The 22,112-nt window shown below is 38.6% G+C and overlaps 1 protein-coding gene across 4 annotated transcripts; it reads left to right on the top strand.

Annotated features, from left to right (window-relative positions):
- Nucleotides 1-220: 220 nt before the first annotated feature.
- Nucleotides 221-21,674, top strand: Tra2b (transformer 2 beta). Of its 4 annotated transcripts, none has more exons than NM_001330555.1 (10): nucleotides 221-485; nucleotides 6,965-7,240; nucleotides 11,109-11,242; nucleotides 11,656-11,818; nucleotides 13,431-13,619; nucleotides 15,246-15,361; nucleotides 17,093-17,176; nucleotides 17,731-17,790; nucleotides 18,963-19,036; nucleotides 19,360-21,674. In NM_001330555.1, the coding sequence occupies exons 4-10, from the start codon at nucleotides 11,786-11,788 to the stop codon at nucleotides 19,368-19,370; spliced, it is 567 nt and encodes a 188-aa protein (NP_001317484.1). In that variant the 5' UTR covers nucleotides 221-485; nucleotides 6,965-7,240; nucleotides 11,109-11,242; nucleotides 11,656-11,785; the 3' UTR covers nucleotides 19,371-21,674. The 4 variants fall into 4 exon arrangements, with proteins under 4 accessions (NP_001317484.1, NP_001317483.1, NP_033212.1 ...); XM_017316896.2 differs by having other exon boundaries at nucleotides 272-485; nucleotides 18,966-19,036; nucleotides 19,360-20,475; NM_001330554.1 differs by lacking the exon at nucleotides 6,965-7,240 and having other exon boundaries at nucleotides 18,966-19,036.
- Nucleotides 21,675-22,112: the final 438 nt, after the last annotated feature.

Here is a 22,112-nt window from a genome sequence, read left to right as displayed (position 1 = left end):
GGACGGTTCTCTAGAAGGTTCCAGAAACGAGTGTGGCAAGGCTACGGACATCACGGTGTCCCGAGGAGACCACAACAGACGCCCAAAGGCAGGCGCACACTTTCCCGCCACGCTGTGGCCGGGTACTAGGGGAGGGGAGGGGCAGGGCGGTAAGGTAGACGTCACGTCCGGTTTGGGAAGCGCCCCTGCAGGAGAAAGCGGTTGGAAGGCGCGTCGAAGTGGGAGGGGCCAGGAAAGCGCGCCTTCGGGGGAGTGGGTGGGACCAGGTTAAAGAGCGTGGCGTCACATCCGGCAGTGTTAGACCGGTGCGGAGGTGGTGCGGAGCGTGTCGGCTTCGAGCTCCTCGCAAAAGTGTGGCGTCGCGCTAGGCTGCGGCGGAGCCTCTGTAAGGAAGGCGGGAGCTTGACAGCTTCAGGAAAGGCCCGTAGCGGTGACAGCGACCCGGAGTCATGAGCGACAGCGGCGAGCAGAACTACGGCGAGCGGGTAAGCGCGGAGTTGCGCGGGCGGCCGCGGTCCCCACCCTGCTACTTCTTCTAGGCCTCTCGGCCCGGTGCAGCCGGGTGTCGGGAGCCTGACGTGCGGAGGGAGCCGGGGCGCCGGAGGGCCTGGTGGCCGGCGCTTCTCGTCGGAGGGAGGCCGCGGGCGGGCTGTGTGCCTCGCACCCGCCACGACCGTTTTTTTTTTTTTTCCTTTCCCCCCGTTACGGGGCGGGGGGAGGCTAAAGATGGCCGCGGCGTCCGTCGGCGTTGGGGGATGGGAACGGTATCTTCTTTCGCCGTTGCTCTCCTGCGAAGCCGCGCCGCAGCCATCTTGGGCTCGCGGGCCGGGCGCGCTGCCAGAGGCACAAAATGGCGGAGCCGCCGCTCCCTGCAGCCAGGCTTTGCCGCCTCGCCACCCGGGGTCCAAGGGTGAAGCGGAGAAAAGCCACGTGTGGCCGGGAGCCTATGGGGACTGACTGATGCTTTTCGGTTGATGGAGGGCCTCCTGGTCCCGGTAAGGGACAGCTAGCTGTAGGGGGCTCTTGGAGCATCTGGAGACGGAAACGGCTGAGGGGGATTGGGGGCCCCGTTAGTTGGAGGGCTTTGTGCTACAGCGTTTCTCCCATTGTTGAGAGCTTACTGGAATAGAACGCAAGGTCGTTAGGCGTTGTTGTATAGAGCCTCCCTACCCCTGGGGGGACTTGGGAAGGAGAAACCATTGGCGACAATTGATGGCGCTATTAAACTCTGAAGTCGACGGGATTTTATTTTTAAGCTTCCACCTCCCAGAGGGTGAAAATCGGTAGAGGTTGATTAGATTGTATACAATGGGCCTGGACTAGACCCAGCCCCAAAGCTGAACAAATGAGGCGCATGTGGCGTGGCTGTAGAGTTTAGATTAAAAACTGTCACGTGAAGATGCGGAAGTCCAGGGCTCAGTGAACAGGTAATTGCAGTTTGGAAACGGCTTACAAGCATCATAAGAATGGCTGTTTTGCCCTTCCTGTACTAACGTTTTTATTTTCGCAAAAAGTTCACAGGAACACTTAACCACTAGTTCACAGTTTATTTTTTTGGTTAGTAAACTCTAAAAGGCCTTTGACGGTTTGGTAGAGAGCATTCTTGGACTTCCATGGTGAACTTGAACCCAAAAAGAGTAATTTGAACGGATGTAATCTTTTATATACGGAGATGAGTCCCTAAGACAATTTAAAGTTCAGTGTCAACCAGTGCGTGCCTTTTACCTAAGGAAAGAAAGCGATGGGGGAGTGGGACAGAATGTTGTTTTTCTGATAATGGAGAATGGGACCTAGTCTCAGTGATGGGCAAGCCCCTACTACTAAACTACATCCCAACTTGTAAGTTCGTATTGTTTGAGCTCCTAATTTCACCCACATGTACCTTACGATGTTGAGCCTGCCTTCCGAAGTTGAAGTTAGTCTGTTTAGAATTAAAAGCAAATAGTTTTTTGTTGTTGCTTTGGGACTAAATAGGTATGCATCATCATACCTGTGGAAATTTTTCCTAGTATTAGCTGTGGGTCACATTACTCAAGGGAGAAAAAAAGCAATTGAATGAAAGTGGGTACCATTTTGAAAGAGCTGAGAAATTGTTACTCCTGTTAGAGGTTTGGTTTTTTTGTTTTTAGTAAGATGCACCTTCTGGTGATTTTCAATATTTGAGGTAGAGTTACTCTATGTCCCTGTCTTGGAACTTAGCTCTGTAGACCAGGCTAGTCTCAACCCCAGGCGTTTGCCTGCCTCTGCCTCCCTAATGCTGTGGTTTAAGGTGTGAATCAACACATCCTGCTGACCTGACTACTTAATTGGAAATAATTGGGGGGAAAAAGTACTAAAAATCGACTTTCTGATTTATTTCTAAACTTGAAAGTTGTGTAATACTTAAACTCAAATTTTTTGTTTTTAGAGACTTTGTTGTAGCTCTGCCTGTATTGTATTTACCTCAAATATTGAGGTAAACTCAAATTATGTATACCAGGCTGGCTGGCTTCAAACTCATGAGATTCTCCTGCCTCTGGTTTCTGAGTACTGAGGTTAAAAACTCCTGGAGGTGTGTGCACGATCCCCTTTTTGGGCCATGTGTACAATTTTGAGCTACCTGATGTGGTGGGTAGTGGGGCACAAACCCTGCTCTTCCTAAAGTCAGTAAGTACTCTTAACTGCTGGGCCAATTCTCCAGCCCTGTTTTTAATTTAATTTTTTGCTTTTCAATTGAAATCTTGGGATGAGTGGAAAACTGAAACATTTAGCTGAACTTTTTTCAAGAAGGCTTGCCAAAACAAAAGTTCAGAGATGAGGTTTAAAAATACTTCAGGGTAAGCTGGGCAGAGTGTTGCAGGTTTGTAAATCCTAGCTGCTTATCCTGGATAGGATTCAGAGTTCAAGATATCTGGGTAAATTATTTAGTAAGACTGAACATTTTCCTCCAAAGGAATAAGGGGTAGTTTAAGGACTGGTTGTGTAACTCAGATTGCTTGCCTGCCATGTAGCCTCCTTATACACAAACATAGCAAGACCAGATCTGATGATTATCAGATTCACCCTCCCTTTTATTATAAGTGTAAAAGTCATGTTCAAAGTAATTGCCTTAGATATGCCTGGTATAACCACCTATCTCTGGAACCTGAAAATGAGTTTCATTGACTTCTAGACCCTTGGAGTTGATAATGTACATGGTATAAATTGTTAAGCTCCCTGGAATCTCAGTAGTGACTACCTCTCTTCCTGTGGACACTGCCACACTTCTGGATTCCCTCAAACCCTTTAGGCTTTCAAGGTTGTTTCCTAAACAGACTGATTGTGTGAAATAGTGTTTAGTTTGGTCACAAAATTTATTGGATGGATGTTAGCTCCGTTGCAGTATGTTCTCATTCTTTGCTATCTGTAGTATTTATTGAGTTGAGTGGTTTTTTTCTGACTTATTTTAAAGTTGGTGTAATTAAAATCTCTTCTAGTAATTTTTTTTTTTTTTTTTTTTTTTTTTTGGAATTTCAAGACAGGGTTTCTCCATATAGCCCTGGCTGTCCTGGATGGCTGTCCTGGAACTCACTCTGTAGACCAGGCTGGCCTCCAACTCAGAAATCCGCCTGCCTCTGCCTCCCAAGTGCTGGGATTAAAGACGTGCACCACCGCACCTGGCTGCTTCTAGTACTTTTAAATTATTCATTTTGTAAAGCACCTTTTCTTTGAAGGAAAAACACTGCCACTCAATGTAAAGTAATATTGGTGTTAATATTTGAAAACCCAGTAATAGTTCCATTATAGGCTGTGAGGCTTTTATTCATTTTGATGGTCCACTTAGCATAAAATTCTAACTTCTTTGAGATTGTGAATTTGAGTCTTTGTCCTGAAAAGCCAGAAACTAAGGATTGTACAAGCTAGATAATTTAAAATTTTTGTTAGGCTACTTTATGACTGTAGTAGCCAAGAGGTTAAAGAAAAGTTTGGAATTAGCAAATATTGTGGTACGGTAGTAGCTGTGTAGAGAGTGTGCTTGAAACATAAGCCATCTGAATCAAGTAGTAGCTTCGGGACACCACCCCATCCAATTGCCTTTCAAATTCTGCAGTTTATCTATCCTGTGATAGATACCTTTGTATATTCCTTGCTTTTATCCCTTAACTCTAAATTCTCGTTTTTAAAACTAAAACATTTATTTCTAAAATAATTCTGGCTTTACACACAGTTTTCATTAACAGAGGGTTCAATTAATGTGGCAAGTTTAAGAAAATTGTTTGCATACTTTTTTCATTGCTGACTAGACAGGTATAAGTCTCTTGAAACTGGAATTGTTTTCTTTGGCTTAAATAAGAATGCCTGTTAATATTGTGGCTATTGTTAAAATAGAAAGTGGTATTTTCAAGGCGAAGTTACAAATGATTTTACAAGGTAAGTACTACTGGTTTTGCTGAAAACTTGAAGAGGAATTTGTCTTGTTTGTACAGCCTTTTTTTTTTTTTTCCTTTTCAGCAAAACCACAAACATGCTAAAAATGAATACTTTTAACCTTGACTTTGTAATTTGGCCAAGTCATTGATTAGAGCTATGGTGTATGTGTCCAGGGTTTTATTGTTAATTAGTATTTATACACAGCTATTGTTTTCTAAGGCGGCATGGTGATTATTTTAGAAATTAGTGCATTTACACAGCTTATTATTGTAGGATGTGAGCCTTTATAGAACTAACTTATCATTGTTTATCAGGTCAAAATTGACTAGCAACTTATAGTCTCCAAATCATTGCTTTGGAGGCTATTTTCAGGTTACTTACTGGCATAGATTTTCATGTGCCAATTTGGATGGGGCCCTTTTCTGCATTAAAAGTTTTTGTGCAGCCGGGCGGTGGTGGCGCACGCCTTTAGTCCCAGCACTTGGGAGGCAGAGGCAGGAGGATTTCTGAGTTCCAGGACAGCCAGGGCTATACAGAGAAACCCTGTCTTGAAAAACCAAAACCAAAAGTTTTTGTGCTTAGATAGTGGAAAGAAGTTTCTAATAAAAAAAACATGTGCTTTTGAGAGAAAGAATTGTTACCAACATAAGTTTAAAGTTTGGTATTTTTTGCAAGTTTATAAAAAGCAGACTTTACAGCTAGTATAGGTATGTCCCTGTCTCCCACCCTTTTTTTTTTTTTTTTTTTTTTTTTTTTAAATTAAAGAAACTACTTAAGCATTTGAAGATTTTTCTCCTCCATCCTTGTAATGCTTGGAGGGGAAAAAAAGTAGAAGATGCCAGGGACTACTGCATTTGGGAGGTGGAGGCAGGAGGATTGGGTGGGTCATCTAAAGCTTTATAGTGACTTTGATGCCATTCTTGGCTACATGAGACTGGCTCCCAAAAGCCCTTTATTCATTTCTATGCTGATCTTTTCTTTCTGTAGCAAAGTGGACTTTTTCTTTGTTCATCTCATTTTGTTATTAAACTACTCCCCCAGTAAAGTGTTTTTCTAAGTAGGATCCTTTTTCAACCAAATATGCTAGCTCAGTACTTGATCTTGTAGTTTTATGAAGTGGTTGCTTCAGTTTAGCTGAGCTCAAATAATCCTAAATGCAAATATTGTTTAGCAGTGATTTTGTTCGAGTATAAGAGAAGGCTTGGAAAGCGGTAATGAAGCAATACCAAAGTGGCCTGAATGTTGAAAAGTCATGGCACCTAGAGCTCTAGTGTGTCTGAATCTAAGCCCTGTATAGGTACATAAAAATAACCTTTAGGGAGGCCAGGCACTAAGGAAATGTGCTTGGGCATTCTGATTCCATGATTACATTCGTGCTTCCAGTAAATATCTCCCATTGCATTTTAGTGATGGATATTACAAGGAAATGAATTATTGTGACTCCCTTAAATAAAAGCCATTAAAATGTTTCCAGATTAAATGATAATTGACTATAAAGTTAGGCTGGAAATTAGGCTTTTTCTTAGTTAGAAAAGATACTATAGCCATGGTTGCCTATACCAAAAATAATTTTTTTTTAAGAAAAAAATTTGTTTAGTTTTTACCAGAAGAAAATGTAGGAGGAAATAGTAGCATGCAGAAATATTTAGCAGGGCAACAAGGGAATTTAGACTGTTACATGGACACTTATTTTGCTTAGTGTTCCAACAGTGTTCCAGTTTGTATTAAAAATTCACAAATATGCTAAAGTGTGGGCCTTTTTAATAATTTGAGAAGATTAACTATAACTTTCTCATAACCAACTTTTGAACTAGGATTTCTCCTTTGGACATCGAGAAGATTAATATTTTGTTAATAGAGGGGGAAACTTACAGAATTCTTTGGACATAACCACTGTTGGAATCAAGTTTGCTCTGTTTTTCTTTATAGCTGTTGGCATGTAATAGTTGATTAACTTTATTTAGTATCAGGATTTTAGTTCTAAATTTAGTAATTAAATTAAACTCTTAGTTTCACTAATGCAGATTTCCCAAGGGTGGGTTGAACAGATCTATAGGTTTGCTGACATTGTCTAACAATGCTGTTTTTAAATACACAGTAATGTGGCATTAAATCCATTTCCTTATCTAGACAAGTCACAGTATTGTAAACCTCTTCAACCCCAGCCTTTGTCATCATTGTGCAGATGAGTTGTCCGTGCTTTTCTTTCTTGCACTTTTGTACTAAAATGTGTCATTTTTTTGACTAGAGATGTGCTTTTGACACGTAGCATTTTCTCTTTAATACAATAAGAAGTGTGAGATGTGATTTACAGTTTGTAAAAATGTTAAATGAACAGTAAATGTTCAGTGGCGCACTTCACATTCATGTTAAGCATGATAAATTTATTTGGAATAGACAAATGATTACCATATACCAACAGGAAACTATGTAGTTTCAGTTTTTTGAGCTGCATATCTAGTATTTTTTTAATCCAAAACTACGAAAAGGGATTTTTTTTTCTAGTTTCAGTTTTGGCACTGGATTTTATCCTGGAGTTTTAAAATATTCTTCATCCTGTTCTTTTTCTATTAAGGTTAATGTTGAAGAAGGAAAATGCGGAAGTCGTCATTTGACAAGTTTTATAAATGAGTATTTGAAGCTCAGGAATAAGTGAAGCTGAAATTTGAAAAAATAAAAGAAAGAATGCATGCTAATTATCAGACCAGAAGTCCCACTTGTAGAATATTGAGCAATTTGTGTGAAGTGGGGAAGATGAAAGAAGTCAGAATTTGAAACGGAAGAATGAAGAAAAGAAATAAAAATGAAGTTAAGATAAGAAGTAATCTGGAATCAGAAAGCACTACGCTAAGTAATTACTAGTCTGTTTATGTGTCCCTGTATATTTTGCTAAACATGCATGCATTATTTGTTTAATAGAAGAAGTATATACAGGGTAAAGAAGTGACTTCCAAGGGAATCGTTTAAATTAGGTAATAATTCTAATTTTAACTGCTTAGTCAAATGATGAAAATGCAATTTTTAAAAACTTTGTAGTTAAATAGCAGGCTGCAGCATCCTGGGTAAATGGCCTCCCATTTTGCCTTAGGGTTTTGATCTATTGTTCTCTGCTGGTTCTGGGGCATGAATGAGTATGAGTTGGAACTGGTGGTCTTCTTAATGCCCTTTGGACTCTCAAAATGCATGATATTTTCTGCTTTGATACTGAACAGTGTATAGTAGAATTTTCTACTGGAAAAATCGAAGATTGTTACCAGGGTGAAAATGGGACTAAACCCCCCAAATCTAAGCAAAGCATCTAACACCATTATTTATATTGTGATGAAAGCACTAGGTTTTCACAAATTTGTGGAAAGCTATACCGCTTAAGTCCAAATGTTGAGATCTACAAGTGCCAAATGAGGATGATTCTTTTATATTGTTTCAGTTTAACGCCTGTTCCAACTGAACTAGGGTTTTTGCTGAAGTATATATAGTAGCGTCCCTTAAAAGAAATGGGTCAGACAAATGAAATGAGAGCTAATTCAAAGTGTGATAGTAGCTGGTATTTGTGTCTTTTATCTTTAGTTTATTACAATGATTTTAAAGTAAATATTGTTTTCTTCTAGTGTGCTACTCCAACTGAGGAAAAAAACCACACAGTTCCTGTCTATGTTTTGACTGATTATATATAGTTAAGTGATTAGCATAATGCTAATACCAAGCACACACAATCCACAAAAAACCAATAGCTGTCTTTACCATGCAGAATATTAAATAAAGATTATCATCTTAAAGCTATGGCAAATTTAAATTTTTTCTGAGTGTTAGGTCTTTAGAGCTATTGACAAAAATGAATTAAATGACTGAAGGATGCATGTTGTGTTGACACTTTAGCCTATTGTCAGTACTTTTTACATTATTTCTGTATTTTGCAAAGAGAACACAATACTCTCTTATAGGAGACAGTTGCTTTGTAAAACTAATAAGATACTTGAGTGGGTTTTTTTTTTTTTTTTTTTTTTTGTTACTACTCAAGCTTATATGATTTTGGAATTTTATTCTATAGCCCAAGTTGGATACACTTAAAGTGAAAATAATGTTGATGTTAGTATACCTTTCCCATCTGTTCCCCCACCCCCCACACCCTTGGTTCTTGTTTCTCCTTCGGACCATTGAGGGTGATGCTTTTAGATTCTATTCACAGGGAAAACTAAATTAAAATCAGGGCTGAAATGGGGTTTGGAACCAGGGAAGATTACTTTTTGAAAGAATCATAGAAAATATTTAACTTCTAATATTGAGTTTGTGAGGACTTAAATAGCATAGTACTAGGGTGCCTAACAAGCTAAAATCTGTATATAGAGCTTTGTATGCTGAGCTGCTGTTCTCTATAGGAGCTACAGACTGCTTGAGATTTGGTTTTTAAACTTGACCTGTTCCTTACAGGTTGTGCACTAGTTAAAATGATGGCTAAGATTTGAGAACATTTTTGTATTTTTTTCTGGGAATTTCTGGCATTGTTTTATTTATGCTTTTTCATTCATGATCTCTTTCCTTTCAATACTTGCTCTCCAGAGAGCAATTCTTTATAGTTTATAATATATATATAGCTTTCTCACGCAGTCGAATTTGAAATTTTATGTATAAAGGATTTTCCTAGCTGGAAAATAGAGTTGTTTGTGGGTTAAGGTTTAAGATTAGCATAGAGCTTTGGATTTATTTAGCTAATCTAACTCGTTTATTCACATAAAAATCTTTATTTTTTTTCACCAATTAAAGGTGTTCAACATAACTGGAAGGATTTAACATCTTTAAACTCTGATGGGAACGTTTAGAAGTGGTCTTTTGTTGTCCCTACCCCCACCCCACCCCTTAGTCCAACTAGGTGGCAGTATACAGACACGTGAAATCTTTTGTATTCAGGTGCTTCCCCTCATTTCTCACATAAAAAATAGTTGCTCAAGAAGTACATCTGTGACATAGCCTTTTATATAGGGAGGCTGAGTGGAGCCTTGGGAGCTTTCTAAGCCATCTGTTAAGACCCCTTTATTTTAGCCTACTAGAAGTTTAAGGAGAAACCTTGCTATGGCTAATTTTTCATACTAGAAATTGTTTTTTCTTTGAGCAAACAGCAACAGCAAGCCTGAAAGGAGGGAATTTTTATTTTCTACCTCCTTGTTCCTAGGCAAATTTCTGTTAGCCAAATTTACTTTTTCTTTAAGTAATCTAAGAAAGTAAGGTAAATTGCCGTGATGAATATTTACTTGAGAATTTGTTACAGAAATCCAGGGGCTGGTAATTGGAGTAGTCTCCCTCCAGCCCAATGAAAGTTAAACTGTATCTTGGTATTAAAAGCAGCTGTTCTCTCAAACAGTTTGTCACTCCTTGGGGATTAAGGAAGGTCTGATAGAAAGGTGATGCTGTCTCTGACATGTCATCACACTTGTGTTTTTGTGTCATTCAGGTATTTTCTAGGTGATTTGGGGCCTTGAAAGCTGAACTCATTCCTCTAGTGGTCTATATCTGTTTTACTTGAGGTCTCCTCTCTTCTGTATTGTATACAAAAATACATGTTTTTATGTCCTGAGTACAGAGGGAGGGATGTTGTAAATTGTCCCCCTCATTCTGTATGTAAATTGCTTCTGTATCTTTATTCCTTTTTGAGAATGGCCACACTATTCTCAAGGGAGAGCTGTTGTGGTTTAGATTCATGTCCTTTGTTTAGTTGGGCTCTAAAATGTTTTGTGGTTAAAGCTTAACTGTCAAGGAGAGTTAGTACTGTCTACTCATTAAGAGTTATTTTTTTAAAAATGGCTTTGTAGAATTTTTCTTAGCATTCTGTTGCTAAATGTATTTTTTTTCTATTAATTAACACAGCCTTTGGTTTATGAAATGGTTATCCTGTTTAGCCATTTCTTCATCCCCCCTTTTTTTGAGATTTCATTTGTGTTGGTTAATTGGCAGTTAGTTGGAGTCTTGACAGAAAAACAAGTGCATAATATTTGCCTAGGCATCTTTAGATTTGTCTTCTGGGCTCCTAGACAATGAGCTGCTTCTGATTTTACCCTTGTGTGAATGTGCCTTTGACATAGCATTTCTACTTTTTCTCAGTTACTTGTGTTCTGTCTTGGTTCTTGTCGGTTTAGTCAATAAAACTATATCTTGGCTACCCTCTTTTCTTAAGACTGTTGCTGCCTTTCTCTGTTCTTAGCTCCTTCAGGTTGCTCTTGAGTTTTGTAAGAGGTCCCCACAAACACTAAAAGCAAGAATCTAGCTAGATTTCTTCTAACTTCAGAGCTTGAAACTCAAGATTATCCTTACTGCTTTTGCCCCTCATTCAACAAACTTTAATTTGAAATTTTATAAATTTTATAGGGTGCTTTCATTGCTTCTGGAGCAGAATAAATTTCAAAGTTCAAGTTCATTCTTAGTTTATGTAGTATTAGTCTCCAAATCCTTGGGCAGTTCTTTAACAGTCAGACTTGGGACACCTTTTAAGGCTGTGGAGTTAGATACTTCTTATTTCTGCTCCAGAAAGGTGGAAGAAAAAACCAATTGATTCATGTCAGTTGAAGCAATGAAACCATTATACCAGGTATCCTCAATTCTGCCCTCACTTATGTTTTCTTATTTTGGAAGAGGATTGCTCTCCTTGGCCATTTATCTCACAGAAGCTTATTTGTTTTTAAAGTTTCCAAAACAGTATACAAATTAAAACTTTTGACATCTGCGTGTAGGAATCCCGTTCTGCTTCCCGAAGTGGAAGTGCTCACGGATCGGGGAAATCTGCACGGCATACACCTGCAAGGTCTCGCTCCAAGGAAGACTCAAGGCGTTCTAGATCAAAGTCCAGGTCCAGGTCTGAATCTAGGTAAGAAAGGCCATTTTGATAACTCTTCATTAACTCTGCTGATATATGGTATAATTGATAAAGTAGTGAAGGTCTGTTACCCTACTTTTGCTGATTTAACCTTTTGAACGTAAGATGCTTGCAGCACCAGCACTCCTCTCTCAATGTGTTGTGGTTTAGGTGACCACTTTATACAGAGGTAAACACTCTAGTCAAAAGCCAGGAATGTTACTAAAAATAAACCACTTGTGATGGCCTAAATTAGTGGGCATATTAGGAAATACACAATAAAGGATAGCATTGTGAGACGTAAAGGTGTGATGAACCCAACTAGGAGTGTGCCTTGTGGTCCAATTTTCAAAAGAATTTTAAGTAATTTTAACATAGTATCTGTTACTTAGTTATAACTCCAAAGACTTCTGTTTTACATTCAGGTCTAGATCCAGAAGAAGTTCTAGAAGGCATTATACAAGGTCACGATCACGATCTCGCTCGCATAGACGATCCCGGAGCAGGTCTTACAGCCGAGATTATCGCAGGCGCCACAGCCACAGCCATTCTCCCATGTCTACTCGAAGGCGTCATGTTGGGAACCGGGTAAGATTTCTGAAGTGCTATGGGCTGTATGCGCACTAGGCAAAAAAGCATTCTACCACTGAGGTACAGTGCCCCCAGTCTGAAGACTATTTTAGAACCTTGTACTGGCTGATCTTTGTTTTGACAGTGGAGTTTTAGTAACTTGAGTATTTATATTGGGATTTACTTTCCCTACTAAGTCAGATTGTCCTCTCGTGCCCTCTCCCATGTAAAATTACTGGAACCTTTTGACATTCATTTTTGTTTGAAACATTTGTAATATGGGGGTTGAATTTTACTGATACTAGCTGTTTAATTTGTTAAATTTTCTGGTGGATTTCATCTATGATCAAAATATACAATATAATTTCCCTCTCTGACTTTAGCTGCTAGACATTCAGAAGGAATAATGGAAAAGCATATGAATAATTTATAAAGCTTAATGTTTGCTTCATCTTTACTTCTTGCTCCACACTATTACCCTCATAGCAACATTACTGTTTTTAATCTTAATGTGCTTAATTTGCAAATTAAGTTTTACAATATCTCTGACCACTTAAAATAGTCAAACATAATAATCTTTAAGCAGTTGTTACATATGTTGTGCAGTTCTTGTTCTATGTAGATCAGCATGCCTGTGTCTTCTGAGTGTTGGGATATAGGTATGTGCCACCACCACCCAGCTGGTTCCCATTTTAAGACAATGTTTCACTGTAGTGTGTCACTCTTGTTGTCCTGAAACTCACAGGGTTAACTAGGTTGACCTCTAACTAAAAGATCCACTTGTTTCTTGCTCAATGATGGAATAAAAGTGTGTATGACTATACCCAGCTCAAGTTTTATTTTTTATCACCTTTTTGAGGTGGGTATCTGCTACATACATTGAAGTCAGAACCAACTTGAATGGGTTGGTTTGTCAAGCTAGAAAGGTAAAAGCAAAGGCCTTTACTCATTGAGCTATGATTCTGTTGGTGGGAATTGAGTTGTGTAGTGGCTAACTGTAGATTGAAGATTGCTGTGAGTTTTGGGTCAGTCTGAGTTGTGTGATCTCTGAACTAAATAAATGGTCCGTGCTTTTTTTCTCCCCCTCTTGATGGGGATTGTGCTGCTCTGATTTATGCCTGCTTGGTGTAATTATTTTTCCCCTTAGAATAAATTCCTAGATGAATATCATCTGAGCTGAACTTCAAAACCCAAAATCAGACTGTTAGATTTCTTTTTATAAGACTCTTAATAACCCTCTCCTCCCTGTTTTAATGTTGGATTTAGTTCTCTTGTGGGGTTTCTTTTTTTTTTTTTAAGATTTATTTACTTATTATATGTAAGTATACTGTAGCTGTCTTCAGAAACCCCAGAAGAGGGCATCAGATCTCATTACAGATGGTTGCAAGCCACCACGTGGTTGCTGGGATTTGAACTCAGGACCTCTGGAAGAGCAGTCAGTGCTCTTAACCACTGAGCCATTCTCCAGCCCTCTTGTGGGGTTTCTTACCCTTTGATGATTATACTGTATGTATGCCTCAATGTTTTGTAAGATACAGTGGTGCTTGATCTAATCATTTATCTTTTTTTCTATACTAGTTAGATTTATGTTAGATTCTCAAGGATTAAAAATCTCCTTTGTGTTTTCTAGGCAAATCCTGACCCCAACTGTTGTCTTGGCGTGTTTGGGTTGAGCTTATACACCACAGAAAGAGACCTAAGAGAAGTGTTCTCTAAATATGGCCCCATTGCTGATGTGTCTATTGTATATGACCAGCAATCTAGACGTTCAAGAGGATTTGCCTTTGTATATTTTGAAAATGTAGACGATGCCAAGGAAGTAAGTAAATTCTTACTTTCACTTTAGTTAAAAACACCAATCTTGTTGTTAACTGTTCTGATAACCAAGTGATTGACAAGGTAATGTCTTGTTTCATAGTATAAATTTAAGATCTAAGACATGCATCTATAGATTAGAGTCAAAAGAAACTATTTCTGCCCGGCGGTGGTGCCGCACACCTTTTTTTTTTTTTTTTTTTTTTTTTTTTTTTTTTTTTTTTAAAGATATATGTAAATACACTGTAGCTGTCTTCACACACTCCAGAAGAGGGAGTCAGATCTCGTTACTGATGGTTGTGAGCCACCATGTGGTTGCTGGGATTTGAACTCTGGACCTTCAGAAGAGCAGTCGGGTGCTCTTACCCACTGAGCCATCTCACCAGCCCACCACACACCTTTAATCCCAGCACTTGGGAGGCAGAGGGAGGTGGATTTCTGAGTTCGAGGACAGCCAGGGCTACACACAGACTCGAAAAACCAAAAAAAAAAAGAAGAAGAAACTATTTCTACTTGGAATGTGTTAAGTTCATTGATATTCTGAAGTTATTCTTAACCTGTGCAAAATTACATGCCAATGAAGTGTGACTCCGGGCATTTAATTAGTCTTGAAGCTAATTTAATTAATCTGTACTCTTACATTATTTTGAAGTAAATTCTAAACCTATGATTTGCCGTCCCTGTAATGCTGTGTTGATACATAAACCATGAAGTTTGATAAACTGTTTTGATAAGTTTGGTAAAGCATACACTGAGCTTTTTTTTTTTTTTTTTTTTTTCTTTTATGTTGAACTTTTTACTTGACTCAGTAGAAAGTGAGAATGTGATTATCTGTTTAGTAATGTGCAACTTTACATTTTAGACTCATTAGTGTAAAAAGAGAGCAAGCTAATAACAGGTCCATTGATTATTGTTGAGACCTGGAATTAAGCTAGAATTTTAATACACTAATTCTTCATGAAATTGGGAGTTCTCAAAAATTTTTTTTAGAAGTTAGATGTAAATAATTATAAAAATGACATTAAATTTTTAAATAAAATTCAAAAAGAACCTTCTAATATGCCAAAAGATGTAAGATACGGGTAATAAAATTGACAGTGCCAGCATTTTGTATTTGTAAGCCTGTATTTGTCTTTGTATAGAGCTACAACTTAAAAACAGCCTTAAACTCAAAGATAAATCAAGCCTTTTCATAAAGGCTTTTGGCTCCCACAACAGGCGTTTTGAATCATACAATGTCAGAGACAATTTTTCTTCTAATTCCAAACAGCCATGTGTGAAGGGGAGCATTTGGGCTTATTTAATTAGCAAGTGCTAATTTATGAAAAATTAGAATTTGGGTTTCATAAGTATTAGTGTGCTGTGCGTGTGTATAATCCCAGCATTTAGGATGTTAGAGATCAAGGGTTTAGCTAAAGTCCATCTAAATTTGTAGATAGCTATTTTGTGGGTCATGTAGGCTGATACCGTGGTCTGCATACTTTTTTATTTTTGTGGTAAATTTGTAGTACACAGAAAAACATTTATAAATTGTGGGGGTGGTTTTTTTTTTTCCTGGCCAAAAAATAGCTATGCGGTAATTAAATATATTGTCCAGGATGTTTGTAACAATTATTTTTATCTTTTGAAGGCTAAAGAACGTGCCAATGGAATGGAGCTTGATGGGCGTCGAATTAGAGTCGATTTCTCTATAACAAAAAGGCCCCATACCCCAACACCAGGAATTTATATGGGGAGACCCACTTAGTAAGTAACTTCTTTGTGTGTAAGAATGGGTGGGTACTTGAGGCACAGTGTTGGGTATCTTTCTCTATCACGGTCCATCCCCTACCCCCCCATCTCGTGACATCTTTTTAAAAGAAATGGTTAAATACTGTATACATGCACTACCGCATGTATGTAAGATTGTGGAGGCGAGTTCTTCCTTACGCTTTTATGAGGGGTCTGGAGCGAACATGCTCCACACGTGTTCCTGCCTCCCATTCTCGGGTCCTCTTTCTTTTTCTTTTCCCTTTTTAAAAATATCCATATGCTTCATGACTGTGTAGCCATCTGCTGGATCATGCTCAACCTACTATGCTTTACACCTTCCTAAATAACCTGCTCTTCACCACCAGCAGCCATCAGCTGCATAGAGCTGGTTCCTTAGGTAGGGGAGGGGCCTCCTTAGGTAGGGAACATCCCCTCACCCCCAAATGCTGGAATGTTAATTGATACAGGTAACTAAACTGCAGCTACCATTAGTTCTAGAGTGCAATCTGTAGCTTTAGAATCTTTCTCCTGTTTTCCTGATGTTTGAGTTTGGAGTGGGGGATCATTCAATATTGATGTCCCGTTTATGGTTGAACACACTCCTACACACTTAGTCTGCTGTCCAATGCCAAAAGAAGCTTCTTTTGGTGTACTGGGTTGCTCCAAATCATGGTCCCAGCTTCAAGTTTTTGTTTTTGTAAAAGATTTATTTTATTTATATGAGTATACTGTAGCTTTCTTCACACACTCCAGAAGAGGGCATCAGATCTCATTATGGATGGTTGTAAGTCACCATGTGGTTGTTGGGATTTGAACTCAGGACCTCTGGAAGAGCAGTCAGTGCTCTTAAATGCTGAGTCATCTCTCCAGACCCCCAGCTTCAAGTTTTGAAAGAGTGTTTCAGTGAATCTAGAGTTTACTGACTGGCTGCAGTGAGCTTCTGTGACCTTCCTGTATGTCACTATACATTATGTTGGTGCCAGTGACCTATTTCAGACCTCATACTTAAGCAGTAGTTTACTGATTGATTCATCTTCAGAACCTCTAAATACAATTTATTCTTAGAAATCGTGAGGGGGCCGGGCGGTTGGTGGTGCACACCTTTAATCCCAGCACTTGGGAGGCAGAGGCAGGCGGATTTCTGAGTTCCAGGACAGCCAGGGCTACACAGAGAAACCCTGTCTCCAAAATCAAAAAAAAAAAGTGAGGGGATGGGTTCAATCGCAGATGTTAAAGAACATCTTACTCACTTAAGTCTCAGCTTCAAATCAATTTTTTTTTTGAGGTAGGGTATTAATGGAGCCTTTATTCCCAGCACTTGGGAGGCAGAGGCAAGCAGGGCCACAGAGTGAAAACTGTCTCAAAACAACAGCAACAAAACAAAGGCAGAATCCTTACCATACAACCTGAGCTACTCTCAAACTCACCTTGTGTGCCACCGCCCAGCAGTTGGTTGACTTTTAATACAAACTCAGTTGAATATGTGTACTCCTAAAATTTTCAGAACATTGCACAGGAATATACACATAAAGTGTAGCGAGGGAAAAGAAAAGGTAGTATTAATACTAAAGAGGTCTATTAGACATCTCTAGTTTTTGTGCAGGAAAACCAAAGAGACATTTGCTTAATCATATCCAAGGTACTAGGTTGAATTGAGTTCTCTTCTGTCTGTGAAGACATATTTTAGCAAGAGGGAGACTAAAGATAGAATGTTGTCGCTTACAGTGGCAGTTCTCGCCGCCGAGACTATTATGACAGAGGGTACGATCGGGGTTATGATGACCGGGACTATTACAGCAGATCATACAGGTGAGTCAGTTCACACTGAAAGCACTGCAAAAGCTAAGCTCTCTTAGAATGTAAGAAATAGCCGGGACTTAGGGCAAAATTTAATAGTTAGGTCTAATTGGATATGTAGTTGGATGCCTGGTTGGTTAGCTTTTAAAGATAAATGAAGAAAAACTTAGCTAAGAGAGGTGAAACTTAATTTTTTTCTGTTACTGTATGGCCAACAGTAATTCTAAACCTTTAGTGTAAACTTAAGTATGGGTCACAACTCTTGGCTTAATTCATTGATTTGGTATTTTCATGTTCAAGATATGGACAATTGTTCATGAACTCTTTCCTGTGGAAGTAAGTCTCTAATAAGTCCAGACTTCTACCAAAATGGCATTTCCCTACCCCAATAGTCATTCCTGTGTTTCGTGGTACTTAGGACTGAGAAGTTAAAGGTCTTTATTGAGAGCAACTGTGTTATTTCAGAAAGGGCTCTTTATCATGTTAACTATAAGAAAATTGGGTTTTGTCCTTTGTTGTGGTGATTGTTTCAACTAAACAATTTACTCCTTTTTCTGTCTTTACAGAGGAGGAGGTGGTGGAGGAGGTGGATGGAGAGCAGCTCAAGACAGGGATCAGATTTACAGGTGTGCTAAAGGGTTTTAAGTCTGGATACAGTAGAATGCTGGTAAAAAATGTTTGCCTGAATCTTAGTAGCTTTCCTCTTAGTGGCAAAACAGGTTTTGAGACAGGGAGGGTCCTGGAACTCAGAGATCTGTCTGCTTCTATTTCCCAAGTGCTGGGGTTAAAGACGTGCCCTATCATATCTGGCTATTTATTTATTTATTTATTTAGATTTATTTATTGGTTATATGTAAGTACACTGTAGCTGTCTTCAGACACTCCAGAAGAGAGAGTCAGATCTCGTTACGGATGGTTGTGAGCCACCATGTGGTTGCTGGGATTTGAACTCTGGACCTTCAGAAGAACAGTCGGGTGCTCTTACCCACTGAGCCATCTCACCGGCCCTTTATTTTTTAAAGATTGATTTATTTCTGTATTTTGCCTGTATTTATTTCTACATTCATACTTGGATGTATCCTTGGAGGACAGAAGAGGGTTTCCACATTTGTGAGCCAGCCTTTTAGGTGCTGGGAATCAAAGTGCTAGGGCAGCCATTGCTCTTTGCTGTTACCCACCTCTCTCTAGCCATGGGATTTGATTTCTTAAAGTTTGCAAAAGTAGTTTTCAAGCCGGGCGTGGTGGTGCACGCCTTTAATACCAGCACTCGGAGGCAGAGGCCGGCCAGGGCTACACAGAGAAACCCTGTCTCAAAAAACCAAAAAATAAAAATAAAAAGTAGTTTTCAATAGGCAGTGAAAAGGGCTTTGTAGAAACTGCAAATTAATTGAGCTTACAAGAGATAATTAGTTGATAGCAACATTTTTTAGATAGTACATTTTTTAAGTTTTGAATCACGTGGAGAATCATGTTTAAAGCTTTCTGCTTGCTAGGTCCATGAGCTCTTAAGTTTTGTGTTCTTAATTTACATAAGAAAGTGAATATAGAAAACTAAAGGTTATCCATCAGTGGATTTTCTTTTGGCTGTTCATGAAAATGGCTTGAATAAATGGTGTTTTTTGTTGTGGAACATTATTAAAAGTAAAAAGATACTTGTAATGTTTATTTGGTATTTGAACCTAATATATTACATTTTAAAAGTTGATCAAAATCTTTTAGTTTGGGACCTGGCAAAAGTTAGGCTTTGTTATTAGCCCAGTATCATACAGATGTAGATGCAATCTAAATTTTTTTACAGAAGACGGTCACCTTCTCCTTACTACAGTCGTGGAGGATACAGGTCACGTTCTCGATCACGATCCTACTCACCTCGTAAGTTACCTTGATGGGTTTTATCTCTTGTAATATGATGTGCTGAAGTATAACTATAACTGTCTTGTAACTTTGCAAGTCCATGCTGTTCCAGCCCAGCTGGCTATGTCTGCAAACAGTTTCATCTGTGCTATGTGAATGGTTTAAATATAAGCTTACTAAATAGAATTTTTATTTCTTAAGCATTTATAAACTAATCTAGTATTAATGCTTGAGTGAGACTCTTACTCATGGGAGAGATTTTTTTTTCAGGTTATAGAAAAAAGAAACCTCCCATTTTTAATATGTGTGTTTTTTTTTTTTTTTTTTTTTTTCCATTTTAGGTCGCTACTAAAGCATGAAGTTGAAGACTTTCTGAAACCTGCCATAGAGCTGGGATATTGTTTGTGGACAATATTTTCTATTGTCTCCTGTTTAAAAAGTGAACAGTGCCTAGTGAAGTTAGGTGACTTTTACACCTTTTATGATGACTACTTTTGGTGGAGTTGAAATGCTGTTTTCATTCTGCATTTGTGTAGTTCGGTGCTTTGTTCAAAGTTAAGTGTTTTCAGAAAAGTATGTTTTGCATGTATTTTTTTACAGTCCAAATTTTGACTGCTGAGAAGTTTCTATTGTAAAAAACTTCATTTAAAAGGTTTTTCTACTGAATCCAGGGTATTCTGAAGATCGAAGCCTGTGTGTAAAATGCTACCAGATGGCAAAAAGCAACAATAAACAAGTTTGATTTTTACTTTTCTTTCTAAATATCAATGCTTAACCAGAACCATTCTTAAGTTATCAGTAAAAAAGTAAAAAGTTAAATAAATGTCTTTCAGGAGTCCATGAAACTTGCCATATTCAATATACCTGCGATTAAGTGTTAAAAAATACGCTGTAACTCTGTACTGCTAGTATTAGAACAAAACTCTTCCCATACAGCAAATGCTTAATGCTTACATTAATGTGGATGTGTCGGCCTTTATGTAATCTGTATTATATATAGCAGGGAATAAGAGCTACAGATACATGCCTTTAAAGGGCTGTTTCTTAAGGCTGTTACAAGGAGATAATGGTATTTCAACTAATTATCAGCAAGTGACAATACATTCCACCACAGATGGACTCTTGTTCTTCTAGCGTTTAGACTATATGAAAATACTGGGTGCTTCAAAGTATGGAAGGAGCGAAGGGATCATCAAACCTTGTCATGGATGAAGACTGCCTGTTCATTTTTTAAATATGATTTTCAGGTCCTTTGCTTACCAAAGGAGGCCCAATTCACTCAAATGTTTTGAGAACTGTTTAAATAAAGGCAAGAAAAATTGCTGATGCAACTTGTTTTTACAAAGAAGTGTTGGTTTTCTTTTTAACTGTTGTAATTAAAGTCCTGTAGTTTATTTAGTGACTGATGCAATATTGTTCTTGCTTCAAGATAACATTAAATCTATTTCTCAAATATATTGGCCAAGTAGAACTGGAATGAATGTTTCTCTTTGGTGCGAGGTTGTATTAAATAACCTCCCAACATGTCTGGGTATTTTGCAAAGCATGTTTTTAGTACAAATCTGCTTCTGTTTAAGGCTGTTAAAATGTAGGACTTACTAAGGGGCTTTTAGCACTTTGTTGTTACTTAGTATATACAGGTGTTCCATAAGTGCTACATATTATTATAGTATCCACTTGCAGAGGCAGTTTGGCTTAGATTAATTTGATATCTAAAAGCTTCAAGAATTTCAGAACTACAGCCCCAGCACTGAGCTTGAGTTTATGGTACTAGGGCAGGGAACACAGTGCTACCTAGAACAGTCTTGTTAAATAAAACTTGCATTGTACTGTGGGAATATCTGGAAATCCCCCTTATAAATCTCATTGAACTAATGAGGGGCTCTAGTTTGGGGGCGGCAGGGGGGTTAGAGGGAATAGTAGGGCTAAGTGTGGGTTTTCCGGACTGCCATTGGAGCTAAGGATCACAAGTGTCTTTCTGGACAGCCAAACTTACAGTAAATGTATCCCAGAAAAAGAGCACACTGATGTTTTTGATAACTAGGTTTCATTTAGACCATTTTTGTGAGGTAGCTTTTCACTTCCACTGTATGGTTTCTTGTTACCTCCAGGATGCATTAGGAGGAAAAACCATTGTTGCCTATAATGAATGTGCTTGGGCATCAGGTTAGTTTTAAATGTAAAATAACAGTTTGAATTAGATTTCCAATTGGGCATTGATGAGATACTGTTGTTGAAATTCTAAGTCACAGTTTAAATCTAGGTTTTCTTAGCTACACAATAAAGGGTAGTGAATGCCATGAACTTGTGCATGTTTACAGATAGGAGTCTGCAAGCCTCAGAAGCCCTGGATCTCCTGAACTGAGCTTTGTAGATTTTGTTAACCACCATGTGAAGTTTGAAAGTCAAACCTGAGTCTTTCAAGAGCAACAAGTTCTCAACAAGGTATAGAATGAGAGAAGAGATCACACCTGTGTCATGAACAAAGCCTGCTGCTCATTCTGTAAATATGATTTTCAGGTCCTTTGCTTACCAAGGAGGCCCAGCTCACTCTTAATGTTTTGAGAACTCTTTAAACATTCTCAGGTCCAACAAAACTAATAATAAAAATGTAGATGCAGGGCATGCAATGAATAAAATACTACAGTTTTAAGTATAAGTACATAATGAATACGTGTGGGTATTAATAAGCACAAATCTACTTTTATTTATTAACTCTCCATTAGTTTAAGTCTGGGATGAATACAGCATCATGGATTCGGTGTCCAATGGCCTCTGCAGGAAGGTTGCTTTGGAATTTGGCACGAACCATACCACTGTTTCCGTGGGTCCGAGTTACTTTTCCCCAGATCACTCTGGGTTTGTTTGGTTTGCCTCCAGGAGTCAATGTATTGTGTTTTGCTTTATACTAAGCACATCTCTTGCCTAAGTTTCATCTCTCGCACAAACGCCTTCAATTTTAAGAAGAGCTATGTGCCGGGTTCCGGAGACCCTGCTTGTAGCCAGCAAAAATGGCCCTGCACCACAGCCTTCCGGACATACTTGCTTTTAGAAGTCCTGTTCCCAGCAGGCCCCAGAAATCTGGCCCAAAAGG

Source organism: Mus musculus, chromosome 16 (genome assembly GCF_000001635.26).
Source record: "Mus musculus strain C57BL/6J chromosome 16, GRCm38.p6 C57BL/6J".
NCBI classification, from domain to species: Eukaryota; Metazoa; Chordata; class Mammalia; order Rodentia; family Muridae; genus Mus; species Mus musculus.
The sequence above is the reverse complement of the archived record's forward strand: the minus strand, read 5'-3'. Positions and strand labels throughout refer to the sequence as shown.